The sequence below is a fragment of the Pipistrellus hanaki genome (assembly GCF_964339955.1).
Source record: "Pipistrellus hanaki genome assembly, chromosome: 7".
Lineage (NCBI taxonomy): Eukaryota > Metazoa > Chordata > Mammalia > Chiroptera > Vespertilionidae > Pipistrellus > Pipistrellus hanaki.
This window is the reverse complement of record NC_140509.1, coordinates 16,703,289-16,719,763: the sequence shown is the minus strand read 5'-3', so window position 1 is coordinate 16,719,763 and position 16,475 is coordinate 16,703,289. Positions and strand designations below refer to the sequence as shown.

General features: G+C 42.8%; 1 protein-coding gene across 1 annotated transcript in view; it reads right to left on the bottom strand.

Annotated features, from left to right (window-relative positions):
* PTCHD4 (patched domain containing 4) overlaps window positions 1-11,594 on the bottom strand; it is a gene marked incomplete at its 5' end in the record, with an annotated part of 157,391 nt that extends 145,797 nt beyond the window's left edge. The window contains 2 exon segments of the mRNA XM_084889794.1: window positions 10,991-11,566; window positions 11,568-11,594. Of these exon segments, the coding sequence (XP_084745920.1) occupies window positions 10,991-11,566; window positions 11,568-11,594 (603 nt within the window).
* Between the last annotated feature and the right edge of the window lie 4,881 nt (window positions 11,595-16,475).

Here is a 16,475-nt window from a genome sequence, read left to right as displayed (position 1 = left end):
TACCACTTCCAGACTAATTAAATCAGAATCTCTGCAGATGAGACTCATGACATCAGTCTTCTCAAAGCTCCCTCTGACCTCAGCCACAATGGAGCACTATAACTATAGCACTGTGGTTCTCACACTCCAGCAGGAATCAGAATAGTCTAGAGGGCTTGTTGGACTCCACCCCCAGACATTCAACAGATCTGGAAAGAGCTCTGATAATTTACATGTCTATCAAGTTCCCAGGTGATGGGGATGCTTCGGTACAAGAACCTCACTTTGAGAACTTCTCCTGCAGAGTGATCAGGGCTGGGTAGTTAATTAGATATACCTCCTGTATATATATTGGCTTGGTTGGAAAGAAAGGAGGAGCTAATCATAAGTAACAGATACTGAGCTTGAGAACATGACAGAATAGAGATGCCATTAAAAGTGTTTTAGCCAAGCCAAAACCGGTTTGTCTCAGTGATTAGAGTGTCAGCCTGCGGACTGTAGGGTCCCGGGTTTGATTCCAGTCAAGGGCATGTACCTTGGTTGTGGGCACATCCCTAGTGGGGGGTGTGCAGGAGGCAGCTGATCGATGTTTCTCTCTCATTGATGTTTCTAACTTTCTATCCCTCTCCCTTCCTCTCTGTAAAAAAATCAATTATATATATATATATATATATATATATATATATATATATATATACATACATATATATATATAAATATTAAAAGTGTTTTAGCCAAAACTGGTTTGGCTCAGTGAATAAAGTATCAGTCTGCAGACTGAAAGGTCCCAGGTTCGATTCCGGTCAAGGGCATGTACATTGGTTGCAGGCACATCCCTGGTAGGGAGTGTGCAGGAGGCAGCTGGTAGATGGTTCTCTTTCATTGATGTTTCTAGCTCTCTATCCTTCTCCCTTCTTCTCTGTAAAGAAAAAAAATCAATAAAATATATATATTTAAAGTGTTTTAGATATGGAAGAAAATAGATGTTTAGCTTGAATGAGAATTTTGAGAGAACAGACATTGAAAAAGACTGTTTCATGGGAATAATTATAAATAGGAAAATAACAAGGGCAGTGAATCACAATCAGAGACATATAAGGAAAATCAAATGTCAGAGAAGCAAAGAGGAGAAAGTGGTCCAGACTAGCTCTGTTGAGACTACCACAAAAAGGCAACCTCTGTGCCATTTCCAAATCCAGTAACCATCGAAACCTAGGTCCCATACTTGCCTTATCTGCCTTTTACTGTCCTTAGCAAACAGATCTCACATTCATAATGGCAACCCTGGAGGAAGCTCAAGCTTTTTAGTGCAAACGAAGAGAGCTCTATGTCCCTCATGTTACACTTACTAAGAAAATAGCAGTAACTAGGCACATCATAGATTTTCAACTCTGAGAGTTGAAGAAAAAAGGGTTCTTCATATAATTATGAGTTCACAAGAAAGACAATTAATCAATTCCAAATAAGGGCATAGTGTCAGTGCTTAAAGAGTGAAACCACTAGCTTTGTAAGAATTTACAATGAACCAGGTGCTGTTCTAAGTGCTATGTACCCTTCTTACTCAGAGGGTGGCTCAGGGACCAGAGGCCTCCAAATCACAGGCTGACACAGCGTTTGAGAAGCACTGCTTCAGTATCATGAGCTCACTAATCTGATCAATGCTAAGAGGTAGGGGCTATGATGAGGGAACTAAATTACAAAGTTAAAATATCTGTGCAAAGTCATAGAGCTAACGCAGTTTAGAAAGATATAAACCTAGGAAATCTAGATTCATAGACTCTCTTCTAACTTGTGTTACACCACCTGGCAAGAGAGTCTTACCACAGCCCTTGGCACCCTCACCATCATCACTCTTTAACATCCATCCACAGTGGCTTTCCCTCCATGCATCTAAGCGACCATGTCCTCCCCATTGTACTCTTGCTTCTACCGTCTGACCCACTCTTGAGGAATGTGAACTCCCTCAGGTCTCAGCTCACAGTCACTTCCTTGGGGGAAGTGATTTCCAACATCCCCAAGTCTTCATATCCTACTCTCACAGCACCATGGACTTTTCCCGCATGAAAAATCTATAGTTATGGGTTTACCTATGAGATTTTTGTTTTTTCCCCTAGACTTCAGCTCCTGGAGGGCAAGCACCACATCTTCTTTGTTCCTTGCTTTATCTGGAACAGATACTTAAAATAGTTACCCAAACGGATGTGTCTATGAATGTCTTGCCCACATTAGCATGACCTGCAGTGACAATCAGCCTGCAGTGACAATCGGAACTGAACATTCCCTCCCTCCATGTAATCAAGAGCCCTGGTGAGGTGAGAGACCAGACTGAACATTCAAAGGGAAGTGTAATCTTTGAGGCTGAACCCTAAATAGCCCGTCAAGCCTCCATCTGCCGGGAACACCTGGAGCTGCGTTCAGGCCTTCTGAAACTAGGAGAACCCTTTAAACACGTTTCCGCTTTTCAAAACCCAGCGTGTGTTTTGTGCCTCTGCCTCTGAGACTGCAAAGGGAGAGCGGCCCACGGGTGGCCTCTCCATGTTGGGAGGGTAGTTGTGGAGGGAAAACACTGGCTGTTCTAACACAAATCCCGGATCTAAACACAGTCCATTCATTTTTGAGTGCTGCTCATCAGGTAGCTTTCAGAGGCCCTGAATTCCCCTGAATGGCGGAGAATAGCTTTGATTTCAGTGAATGGCCCACCATAATAATCATAGCAATCCTGTCTGAGGAAAGCATGGATTGCAGGGCTCCTTTCAAAAGACACACCTCTATAATCGTGTGTTTCATTTCCCCCAAATACTCTTGCTCCTATGTATAGTCCCCATACCTTGTGTTCTCGTGATATTAACATAATTAGTCTAACTCGGGTTTTAATGTTGCTGCTATTGTGACATAACTGCAAAGAGGCTTGAGAAAAATGTTGCTAATTTTTCTCTTAAAGAGATATATTTAATTTCAACATTTTTGGGGAAATATTGAACAACAGTAATCAGTGTTAGCTTTAAGCAGGTGACAGGCCCAGTTACAGATGATAGAGATGAAGGTTTCTCACTGTGGAACAGCTGCTTAATAATTCTCCAGGCGTTTCTTCAACGTTCCTACCACACAGTTAAATGATATGGCTATGAGCTCAATTACTCATTTCTTTCTTTCTTATGGTATTTTTGTTACTTTAAGCTCAAGCCATGGCCCAGCCAGTAGGACTCAGTGGTTGAGCATCAACCTATGAACCAGGAGGTCATGGTTCGATTCCAGGTCAGGACAAATGCCTAGATTTGGGGCACAATCCCCAGCTGGGAACATGCAGGAGGCAGCCAATCAATGATTCTCTCTCCGCATTGATGTTTCTAGCTTTCTTTCCCTCTCCCTTCATCTCTGAAATCATTAAAAATATCATTTTTTAAAGACAAAACAAAACTCAAGCCATGAATGAGCAATACCAAGGTCAGCCTTTGTTTCAGACCTGAGCTTCTCAAACTCCCTGGGAGCTTGTTAAAATGAGTTTCTGGTCCATAGGTCTGCACTGAGACCTGGGGACTTTTCATTTCTAACAAGCCGCTGGATGCTGCTGCTGCTGGTCCGTACACAACAAAATTAGTTTGGGGGCAAATTAGCTTTGTTTTGCAATTCAAGTTGGCACGCTTTTAAGTCGGAAGCATTGCCTAAATGTTTCCTTTTGCCAGGGCTGTGATGAATGTAACTCTATCCACCTCGCACGGTCAGAAAAGATCACAGAAATGAGTCACTCCCATGATTCCACCCTGGGGTGAGGGGGCTGAGTTAGGGGAGAAATGGACCTGCTGTCCATCTGGAGCTGTCTTATGCAATTCTAGAATCCAGGAATGTCCAGACATCCTCTTTAACAATGTTGGTATTAGCGTACGTAGAAATGTCTGGACATATCTGGAATAGGTGTGGGCCTATGCTGGTCAACTCTGAAACCGTATTAAAAGCAATGTGGTCCAATCATGGTGTAATAGCTAATGGGTTAAAATAAAAAATATTCCTCAAACAGTATATTTTAAAAAGCACATCCAGCTTGTTTCATTTATAATAATGAAAAAAAAACCAAAAAAACACTTTTTATGCTTGTTTAACACAGCAGGAGAGGTGAAAGAGTGGTTTTCTTTTCTGTTTTGGGGGGTAAGGGGAGGGAGTTGGAATGGCCTTAGTTCCTTCCATGCTTCCACCATGCTGTATGTCTTTGCCTTCTCCCTTCCCTACTCCCAAGTCCTTGGTGGTCACCAGCCACGGAAGAAACCACCATCAGCTCAGCTGATGGTAAGGAAATGAGAACAACGGAGAGAATTTTTTATGTTCTGTTTTTTAAAACCACCTCTTAACTCTTGATTTTTAAAAATGGAAAGAAATATAAATACTTCCAAAAATTAATTTAAATTTCATTTAAAGTAAGTTTTTGTTGAAACCAAGGAGCAGCATCTAGTCCTGATACCAAGCAAGTCTTTTGCCTACTTTGGTGTTCTGAAAAATTTCATAAACAAACACACCCTGTTACCGTGACAAGGAAATATTTGTGCAACAATTCAGTTAGGACACTATGAGTAACACTATTCAACATCATAGCTCAAATCTAATCAAGAAAAATAATCACTCTAAAGGAAAAATATTTTAGAATATATCCCCAAATATACTATAACTAGAGGCCCAGTGCATGGAAATTCATGCACTGGAGGGGGTTCCCTCAGCCTGGTCTGCCCCTCTCACAGTTCGGGAGCCCTCAGGGGCAGGAGGTGACCAGGCAATCAGGGAAAGGCAATACCCCCATCACACCTCTGCTGCTGCCACTGCTGGCAGCACAAGTCTTGTCTGGCTTACCTGAGTCTTGGGCAGCCCTGGATGACTGGGCAGCCGACATCCGAGACTTGCCTGTGTCTCAGGCTGACCCTAAGTGACTGGGGGACTAAGGGGACTGGGGGACTCTGAAGGCAGGTGCATGGAGTAGCCAAATCTGAGGAGACTGGGGTCTGTCATCTTATGGCTGTGGGCACCGCCATTTTTGAGGGTGTGGCAGTCAATTAACATATTCCCTTTTTATCATCTGTGGGCACTGTCATCTTTGTGAGGGTGTGAGGGTCAATTAGCATATTTCCTCTTTATTAGATAGGATGTACTTACTATTACACTATGGACTGTTACAGAAAACATCCTGGAACTTGAAGCCCACATTGGGGCTTGTGTAACAACTGCTCTTTAAAGATTTGGGATTAAAACTTATGTCTTTGAATATTTCTCAATTCAGTCCTCATTGTGTTATTGTATTATTCCATGCTATCTCATCAATCCTTTTTCCCTGATGCCAATCTAAGATAGAAATACTCAAGCCCATCCGGCACCTAAGCCCATGGCAGAACCTTGGGTCACATTACACAGATTCCCACTTAAGGATGATCCTAGAGCCCCACTGGAATTTGTTCTGTATTGAAGTGAAACTATATTAAAGGTGAAATCATGGGCCAGTGAGGAATTTGCTAAACTCTTGTGGCAGGTTCCACAGTAAATACACAGTAGGAGTTTGCCCCAACTGCAAGCTTTACTCCCTTATGGGCAGATCAGCCTCACTTCATCTTCCTCAGGACTGGCCTTTCTGACTGAGCAGGGGCAGGGAGCTGCTGTGAAAGAGCATTAGTGATCTTTTAACATGGATTTCACATGGCTTGGGATTTACAGCCCACAAAGTGCTGTGCTAAAGAGAATGATGCCAAAAGTACTAGTACCTAACATAGCACTGTGGTTAAGAATATGAAGGTCACCAAAACCGGTGTGGCTCAGTGGATAGAGCATCAGCCTGCGGACTGGAAGGTTCCAGGTTCGATTCTGGTCAAGGGCATGTACTTTGGTTGCAGGCATATCCCCAGTAGAGGGTATGCAAGAGGCAGCTGATTGATGATTCTCTCTCATTGATGTTTCTAACTCTCTATCCCTCTCTCTTTCTCTCTGTAAAAAAATAATAAAATATATATTTTTTTTAAAAAGAATATGAAGATCAGGGCCAGCCAGCATGGCTCAATGGTTGAGTACCAACCTGTGAACCAGGAGGTCACAGTTCTATTCCCAGTCAGGACATATGCCTGTGTTGCAGTTCAATCTCCAGTGGGGGCATGCAAGAGGCACACAATCAATGATTCTCTCTCATCATTGATGTTTCTATCTCTCTCTCCCTCTCCCATCCTCTCTGAAATCAATAAATATATATTTAAAAATAATAATATAAAGGTCAGTATAGAGAGATCTGGATTTAAATTCCAGCTTCAAAATGCCCTACATTTGGGAACTTCAACATCACTTAACCTCCTGATCTTTAGTGTCCTTACCTCTATAATTGAAATAAAGACCCCCTCTGGCTCAGACTTGTAAACATGGCAGACTGTATATAAAACACCAACCTCACTTAGGACACAACCTGAACATTCAATAAAGTAGCCATGATTTTTCCTAAATCAGAGAACATCCTGACATGGATGTCTTAAGAGGTGTTAGAATGAACTAGGAAAAGAAGTCTAAGGAATAACTTTTCTTGCAATCTCTAAAGATAGTGTTAGTGTTCAGTTTCCACGTTGGCTTAAGTTGTCCTTCCACTGAGATAGGAACTAAAAAACTAATGGCAACATTTTCCACAGCTGGGAAGATGCATTCCACATGTACCCAAAGAAACACTACGTTTTCTTAAAAAGCAGAAAGTGTTCCTTTGTTCCTATTCCTAAATAGGGTACATTGAAGAATGTACACTCCACTTAAACACGTGTCCAGAGGCATGGTATTAATGGAACTTAATCGGAGAACAGGCTGCAAGGGAATCAAATCTGTGTCATTCCTTTCTCACCATTTGCCATGAAGCACATTTGTCTATTTCTTTTTTATTTGTTTTTTTTCACTGTGGCCAAAATAAAGAACAGGGGACATATGGGAATTGTTTCCTTTCTTGGAACTAGCCAGATGGAAAAGTGTAGTCATGATGGCCTCCCTAAGAGGCAGAAAATATTACCTACAACACCTGAGCCTCTTGAGTTATAATGAAAACACATTTTGGAGTCCAGAGTAGTCCTTGCTTAATGACTCTGAGTGTCAGTCTCATTATAATCATGAGACTAGTTTCAACAATAAGTATGTATTTAACTGAAATTTTCAAATTGGATGTTTTAAAAGTTGAAAAAAAAGACCCCCAAATTATTGGAGACAAAAATACTTTGTAGAAATCAGGTAAATGTAGATAATGGTTTGTTTTGTTTGTTTGTTTGTTTGTTTTTAAAGTGTGTCACAGAAGTTTGAAAAGTGATGATAATTTTGTGATAATACAGCATAAATGTACAAATTAATCAACCAACTAATCAACGATGTGACTTATCTACATAGACCCAGACAAGGTTGGGCTGGAGGAATGGGAAGAGTATAGAAGGAATATAAGACATGGCCTTTGAGCCTAATTAGAGATATAACAACATAAAGATTATAATGATAGGCACAGTGATGGAGTTCACATTATATAGGTGTAGGGCTTTCAGATTTTGGCCTCTTTCTACACAGCTTTCAAAAATGTGTATGTTTCATTTCTTCTGTAGTATTATTCTAAGCTGATTGCTGCTTTTTTCATGCCAGCTTTATCTGAGCCTCTGTTTAGAATTCTATACTAGCAACTTTCTGTGTCTCTGCTTGTCTGGATCACCTTGTCAGAATAATCATGTTTATCAGAAGTCCTAAACCTTTCTGTATTCTGGACTGCTTGGGTGTATTAATAATATTTGGAAGATGCCCTTATGATTGTCATAACTAAGGTGTTTGACCACTCCATTCTGTCAATCAGTGTTTAGACATCTTCAGACTACCTCTAAGCTATGTCATGTCAGGAAAATGCCAATTCCTAGTCATATTATCCAGCCACTGCTACTTATTTGGCATTTTTCTTCAACTCCTGGTTCCCTGCCCATCAAGAACATCTTCCAGCACTAAAATTTTCCATATTGCCAGAGTTGGAAAGATTGGTGATCCAAATATGAGAGAAGAAAGCAAATGAATTAGAAGGTCACAAACGTACATATAAAAATGTTCCCTCCAACCTCATAGGCCAGAAAGTCTCTAACTTCAGCATGTGTCAGCATCATAGGGACACTCTTCGAATATCACTGTCACACATGACTTAAAAAAAAATTATTTCCACGCCGAAACCGGTTTGGCTCAGTGGATAGCCTGCGGACTAAAAGGTCTTGGGTTTGATTCCGGTCAAGGGCATGTACCTGGGTTGCAGGCACATCTCCAGTAGGAGGTGTGCAAGAGGCAGCTGATCAATGATTCTCTCTCATCGATGTTTCTAACTCTCTATCCCTCTCCCTTCCTCTCTGTAAAAAAAAAAATCAATAAAATATATTTTAAAAAATGTAGTTCCAAATAACATGCAATTGAAATAAAAGGCCATCTCCCTTTGCTGTGTGACAGGCAGCTCTTAACCTGACCTGAAAGTCATCAAAGGACCTTTGATGGGATTCTAAGTATCCAAGGTACTCCACAAATTATATTTTATATTGCATTTGCTTGTATGAGATTACATCTGGATGCTTGAGAGGGCCCATTGTTCTCAGAAGATTCTTACAGGATTCATTTACCCAAACAAAGCTTAAGGACACCACTGATGTCTGCAGCAACAGTCAAGCCAACACATTTGAGGAGACACTGACATTGGAATATAGCAGCATAAGGGCTTTACAGTTCATAGGACCAATATATAATTCAGTTATCTTTATGGTTATTGGATAATTCTACTTTTACTACATTGACCTTCATAATCTATGACTCCATTCCTTTATGATTATCTTCTGACTTCTACTACCAAGACGTAGATTGACCAACCAATCAGGCAACAAGTTTCGATGGAGCCCCTATTATAGGCCTAGCATGGGGTTGGCTTAAACAAGGGCCCAAAAATTGCAGAGTCCCTGCTTACAGGTAACCTTGGGTGGGAACACTGACGTCTAATGCGTTTAAGCCCCACCAAGGTAAGAGCCCTGACTTTCACCGAAACCGGTTTGGCTCAGTGGATAGAGCATCGGTCTGTGGACTGAAAGGTCCCAGGTTCGATTCCGGTCAAGGGCATGTACCCTAGTTGCGGGCACATCCCCAGTGGGGGGTGTGCAAGAGACAACTGATCAATGATTCTCTCTCATCGATGTTTCTAACTCTCTATCCCTCTCTCTTCCTCTCTGTAAAAAAATCAATAAAATATATTAAAAAAAAAAAAAAAAAAAAAAAAACGAACCCTGACTTCCGTGCCTCAAACTCCATCTCACGTGTTGAGAGGATCACCTGGTACATCGTAGGAGCACAACTCACAATTATTAAATAAGTGAAGTAAAGGCCTCAGGCGTCTGTACTGTAAATGTCATAATGATATTGTCAGATAAACAAAATGTCCACAGTGGCTAAAGCTCTTACACCTGGAGAAAACTGCTGAATAAAAGAAATAAGGGACCCCACTAAGACAGCATATCAGTAAACTGCAAACTAGCCTCGATAGGGAAATCTAACTGAACTTTCAAACCTTTACACTAGATGTTGGCAGAGAAAAGAACTCAGTTAAAAGACTAGCTGGAAAGATCACTCTCCTTTTGTTTAGCAAGCAATAATGCTGATGTAAAGGATTCAGAAAATGAAAAGCGTGCTGCCCAACCACATATATTCATCATACTCCCTTCAATAAGTGTGAAGCAGACAAGCCCTTACCTAGATTTCAAGCTGATGAATCATCTGCCCCGTTTCACTGAAGCTCAAGGGGCTGATAAACTAAACAAGGAACTGAAACCCTGTCAGCCTCAGGATGCACTTAAATAAGGACGCATGTTAAAAGCAGGCAGGTGATGAGGGTTCCTGAGGCATCCCTAGTTACTAAGTGCATGAAATCCTCCATCAGTTCAGGAAAAAGAGGCTTTTGATCTCAAAAATCATGAGAAAATTATTGTGTGTGTATAGATGCTGACTATATCAGATAAACAGAAATATTAGCCATTTCCTATATTTAGGCCATCCACTTATTGAACCTGGGGTCCCTCCTATTCCATCATCCCTATGGAAACACACACACATCATCATCATCATCATCACACACATTGGAAGAAAGAAAATTCCTTCTTCTGGGGAAACACCTGTCTTGGGGATACTTAGCTGTGCAGCTTCTGAGCCTGCATAGGGTCGAGCATACAAATGGTGCAGTGACTCCTTGGAAGTCACATTTGTCCCTGAAACTTCAGTCACCTGGAGACTGCATGCCTCATTGCCCGCAGCAGCTCAATCCTGACAGTGTAGGATGAGTTTAGAAATCTCATTGGAGCAACCCAACTTGAATTGAGCATTTAAGCAGCACAATACTTTTAGTGCTGAAATAACCATCCTTTGCAATTTTTGCTGATTGTGGACTTTTTCTTTTCTTTTGCTATTATAATAATCTTTCCTTGGCTTGGATATTTTCATAACACACAATTCCTGGAATCCCAACTGCATTCATACCCACTGCTCTCAGACAGACTCACACCGGGCGCTGAGACACAAACTCCCTGCATGTCAAAATCAAGCCAGGCTGAAGATGCAAATCGGTGGATATGGCGCCAGGTGGATGTGTAATCAGTAATAAGAAATACATTGAGCCCCGTAATGAAAAGAAATCCCCCCAAATTGTTCAGAACTCCCCCTCCCCCTTCCATTCACTGATTTATTAACCCTGAACAAAGAGGTAATTGCAGGGTCTCAGAAATAATTTGTTTCCCTTTTTTTTTCTTTTTCATTTTTTGGCATTTGTTTTGTTTGACTTTGAATATTCTTAATATCTAGTCATACCATTCATTGCCTGTTTTCTTCACTCAGTTGCCCATCTTTCCCCCCACCAGAATGAAAGAAGCATCCGCTTCTGAGTCTTAAGGATGAGTGAGACCTCTGCATTTTCTTTGCTTGTTTAGGGCAAGAAATGAAGTGCTGCCTCTTTAACTGGCAGAAGCATGCAGGAGGAGCATACCTTTAATTTAGTGTTGGGATACCTCACTTGCACCCTGGCTGTTGTCTTATTGGAGACGGCAGCCTGCCTGAGATCCTCTAGCACTGAAATAATATCATCCAGCACGCATTTCTTATCCTGATTTCTCAACACACACAGATGGGAAAAAGTATAATTATAGCCCTTGTGGTTCACCTTCATTTCCAGCACGGCTCGGTGGGTCTGCAGGATCCCCTCCGCATGGAGCAAAATATTGTCCCCGGGCGGGGAGAGGAGGATCACCCTGCCATACCTCCCGGGGGTGTGCAAGTCCGAATAGAGCTGGCTTTTGGACTGGTCCAGGGGGAAAAGGCTGCCGGCCAGGCTGCGCTCGATCTTGGCCAGGCTGTGGCTGGGAGCGACCAGGCGCTCCAGGTCGCCCTCGGGCTGGAAGTGGTTGAGCGCGCTGAGGCCGAAGGTGATGGTCAGGACCGCGGGCACGGTGAGGAAGAAGACCGGGTGCCGGCTCACGCACAAGCCCAGCCTGTGGCAGAACGACTGGAGCCCTCTGCGAAGCACCTGCCGCAGCAGCATCCTCCACCAGATCCAGCTTGCAGGGCGCTCCCGGCCGTCTTAAAAAGCGCATGTGACACGTGTAAGCGCCAGGCTGCCCGGGTCTCCCGCATCCCGCCCCCTTGGGGACCAAACCCTCCTCCCCCCTTCCCACCGCTGCCGCCCCCCTTCCAATGCGCTCACCCAGGACCTCTCCGCCCGGTCTTCCCCCGGCCCCACCTCCATGCGCTCCACTACTCTTTCAAACACTGCAGCAAGTTGCAGCGAGTGAGGCGGGTGAATAGCGGGCGCGCGCTGCGGGGGCGCCGCGGGGGGACCCCCCCTCCCCGGCGGGCCTCCCCGCGCCCTGCCCTCCCGCCTCCCCGCGCCCCCTCTCACCGCACGAGCTGTGATCCCTCCCGCGGACTAGCCCTTCATCTCGCCGCTGCAGTCCCCCGGCCTCCCGCGCTGGAGGCGGCTTGGTGCGGAGCGTCCCACCGATGTAGCTCTCCTCTCCGTCCTGGCGGCGGGGTTTGGCGCCGAACGGGAACCATGTGCCCCGGTGTTGTAAGAAGCAGACATGTGCCCCATACACAGCGGAGGGAGGAGGGGGGGTGCGGGAGGGGGCGTAGAGGGGGGGAGGAGTAGAAGGGCGAGAGGGGGAAGCAGCTAAGCTTTTCCTTTCTTAAGAGGCTGACCGTTATTTTTAGAGTTGTGTTTTCCCTCTTTTCCTCCCCGCTGGAGTGAATGGGAGAGGAGATGGGAGAAGGCGCTGCCGCTGACCCATTGGAGCGGAGGCAATTAGAGCCCGAGCCAGGCGGGGAGGAGGTGCAGGGAGGGAGCTCCTGAGGGCAGGCGGCCAGTGGTGCCCCCCCCCCGCCCCCTCCGGCTTCCCTTGCCCTCGAATTCTGTTTTTTTTTTTTTTTGGCAGAAGAAAAGGAGCGAGAGGATGATGCTGCATTTTTAGCATGCCACAAAGCATGCAAAGGATTCCTTGCAACCCCACGCTGTCAGCCCACAGACCATCATCAGCTGCAGCCAGGGCTGCCAGAGACCCCATCCTGCGGGCGGTGCTTTGGGCTCTAGGAATCCCTTCCTGGCTCTGGGCATTGGAGAGGACACAATTGCCTAGAGCAGCCCTGTGTGTGTGTGTGTGTGTGTGTGTGTGTGTGTGTGTGTGTTGGAAGTGAAGATCTACATGCAGTATGTGGTTTCTCATAAAATATCACGTTCCCATTCTGTCCTTTTGAAGTTTAGGGGGGAAAGTTGTTCAGAGCTGGTTTCAGCCTTCTTCTCCCATCTTCTCTCTCGCCTCGCATTTCGGAAACCAGCGGGTTTCTAGCCATCTGATTTATGCTGAGATGAAGGGGAATGAGAGGCTATCTAATTTTCTCCTGTGAGTAGAATTCGGGGGGGGGGGGGGGGGGGCGGTAACACATTTTGGGACAGTCCTCACTTAGTTTTTGCTTGATGGGCTAGATGGGTACATTGGAGTCCTTTGCTGTGTAAAACAGCGAGTCACCTTCACCATGTAGGAAACAAAACTCCCTCAGTACATAAGAGTGTGAAGGTGAGGAACTCTCACCTGCATCAGATCAACCTCAAAAACTTGCATGTTAATAAGCCTGTGTGTGTGTGTGTGTGTGTGTGTGTGTGTGTGATTTCTTATCTATCAGGGCTTTCACAAGTTCATGTTCTGGAAAGCTTGGGAAGAAATCTTGAGGATAAATTCTAAAGTCTGGAGACCTGCTTTCCAAAGCTTCTCTTCTCTTTGCCTTGACTTCATATACCGTGTTTCCCTGAAAATAAGACATCCTCTGAAAATAAGACCTATTTACAGGTTTCCTTCTGAGTGAAATATAAGGCATCCCCCCGAAAATAAGCCCCCCCCCCCAGGCTAAACATGAGAGATTTGGTCCACTGATTCTGAAAGAAATGGAGTCACAAGAAATTCACCAGAAAATTCAGGAATTGGATTGTTATGATGATGTTCCAGAAGATGATGACATGATTGTCATTGAATAAATGAGTAAATTCTTGATACTGTAGGATTCACAGTTTGGTTTGTGCTGACAACTACCATACTACCGTACCATATACAGGTAATACATTTCCTTTATTTTCATTTAACAATAAATGTGTACTGTATTCTTCTTCATGGAAAAATAAGACATCCCTTGAAAATAAGACCTAGCGTATCTTTGGGAGCAAAAATTAATATAAGACACTGTCTTATTTTCAGGAAAACAGGGTAGAAGATTTAGTTTCAAGAGCTGATTTCTTCACACCTTCTTAACAACAGTGGAATACTTGTTCTTCATTGGATGCTTAGAGAGGTACCCTTCCATGCTTACAAACCAAAGGACCCATCCTTTTAATAAGTCGATGCTTTTTATTTTTGCTAGTGGAATCTATTCTTCCATTTTTTAGAGACCAATGAGACTTCAGAGAGCTCAGAATCAGGGGCTGTACTTGCAGGCAATAGTCTACAAGGTGGTGTTGTACCTAAAATTAAAGGAAAATTCTAGCCTTTTAAAGTTGACAATGAACTTTGGAGGCCATCAGTTTGAATTTCTACCAAGGGAAGGTGCTTCTGAATATCCCTGATGATTCTCTGTCGAGCTCTTGCTGCAAAATTCTTCACACACAAGAACCCACTCATTTTTCTAGAAAGCCCATTCTATTTTAGACACCCCCTTCTTTGCGTTTTGCTGAACTCAGTCTCTTTGCAGCATTTATAGGCTAGTCCTCCCTCTCCTTCAGTGGGAAGCGTCCCCTTTGCATAACTGTTAGATCTTCATGTCATTTCACATAATGTATTCCATTAGTGCAACATGATAGATGTTGTTTTTGACTATACAGCAAAGAGGAAATGTACCTATCACCTATTTTCTCCACCCTCTTTATGATGTTAAGTATGTTTGGTCCTATCCTATACATAAAATTGTCTTAAAAATGGTCTTTTTGCAACATATATATCATTATATTTTAGGCATGGACAGTTGAATAAAATATGCAGTTCATTTTATAGATAAGGACACTAAGAACTGGAGAGGTTAAGTGAAATTAACCACACTTCAAGTTATTTGCAAAGTTAAAACCAGTGTTCAGATCTCTTGTTTCCCCTGGTGACACTGGGCCAGGCCCACCCCTCAGAGGAGTAGTGGACAGGTATTTTGAAGAATGCCCCTCAATTGGGAATTGTTTGATGCTTGTCTTATTAGATTGGGGTTAGGAGTTCTGGAGGAATAACACAGAGGTAACGTGCCATTTTTATTATATCATATTAAGGGTACATTCTAGCAACATGTCTATCGCGATTGCACGAACCTGATCACCTGCCTGAAGTAGTGTTTGTCAACTTCCTCCGCTGTAAAATCACTCTTCTACTCTGCTTTCCATGGGGTCCTCTTTGGAAGGAAGTCACTATGGGAGCCCACACTTAAGGAGCGGGAGCCATGCCCCTCCTCTTCCCTCCCTGAGGATGGAGTCTACATCAGTTATTGTGGGTTCTTTAACAAGGGAGATCTGTCCTATTCTGTTCTACTCCATTCTCTTCTATTCTATTCCATTCTGCTCTGTTGTTTTCTAGTCTGTTTCATCCTTTCAGTCTTTCATTTATATCAGTACTGACTCAAGGGCATTTCTAAGCATTTTCTTATATTTGGGGTTATACTTCAATACTTCTTTGTGGCTCAAATTTTTTCAACTTTGGCTATTATTGGGAGTTCTTCCCATTGGAGCTCCTCTATCCTTTTGATGTATACCATTATTACTGGGTACTTGAAAGAAAGTATTCCCTATTTTGTTGCACGATGAGATTTTCAGACTCATCTGTATCTTTCCTCCTCCAGTCCTAGAATCAGCCACTTCTCCAAGGAGCCCTAATTTGTGTTTATTAGGAAAAAGTATTAGACACAAAGATCTGGGTGCCTTGTGTGTTTCTTGTTGCAAGGGTATGATTTCTTCTAAGTCCTCTCAGCTGAAAGCAAGGAAATAGGTTATACTAATCTGTGTACATGTGTATTCATAAATAGTTCTTTATATAACTCTCTGTATCTATATTAACCTAAATGTGAGTTTATATTTATGTCTCTAACTCTAAATCTATTGCAACATGGATTATTATTGTCTCTTCCCCTTAATTACCTTTAACTTCCCACTCCAAAGGTGAAAACTTGGCTCAGTGGGTGATGTTTAAATCACTATTCTATAATAAAAACATTTTTTATTAGAAAAAAATGTTTAAAAGCAAGTTACTTGGGATTCTTTGACATGGGAGATCTATCCTATTCTGTTCTACTCCATTTTCTTCTATTCTATTCCATTCTGTTCCGTTGTATCCTATTCTGTTTCATCCTTTCAGTCTTTTATTTATATCAGTACTGACTCAAGGACATTTCGAATGGATCCTTAATTTTGATACCATACATGGATAATGCTAAGCAGTACTATGCATTCATTAGAATGATAAATTGTATGCTTAAAAGAAGTAAAATGTTAATATTTAAAATCAAACCCAGAGGAGCTAATTTGCACTAAAACGTCAGCAGATACCAATCACGTGATAATTCTAGTAAATCAGATTTTTTTAGAAAGCTTAATATAAAGCTGAAAGCAGTGAATTTAGGGGCCAATCAGTAACAACGAAAACCTGAGGTATTTGACTCATACAGGATTTGCCCTCTCTGACATATTTTGGTCAATGTCATTCTCAGCCCTTGGAACCAAGTTGGAATTTATCTGCTTGTCATTGGCAAGACAGGACACCAGAAGAGCATGAGCTTGGATACAGAGCCGCTGAGTTCTAGGAAAACTCTGAAAGTTGCTTCCTTGGTGCTTTGGGTGACATACCCAAGTCTCTGATCCACAGTGTCCTTATTTGTAAACTTGGATTGACTTGTTAACTTACTCACATCACTATTCACCAGAACTCTAGCTCTACTGTATCATCTAATGCTGTATTACTAGTATC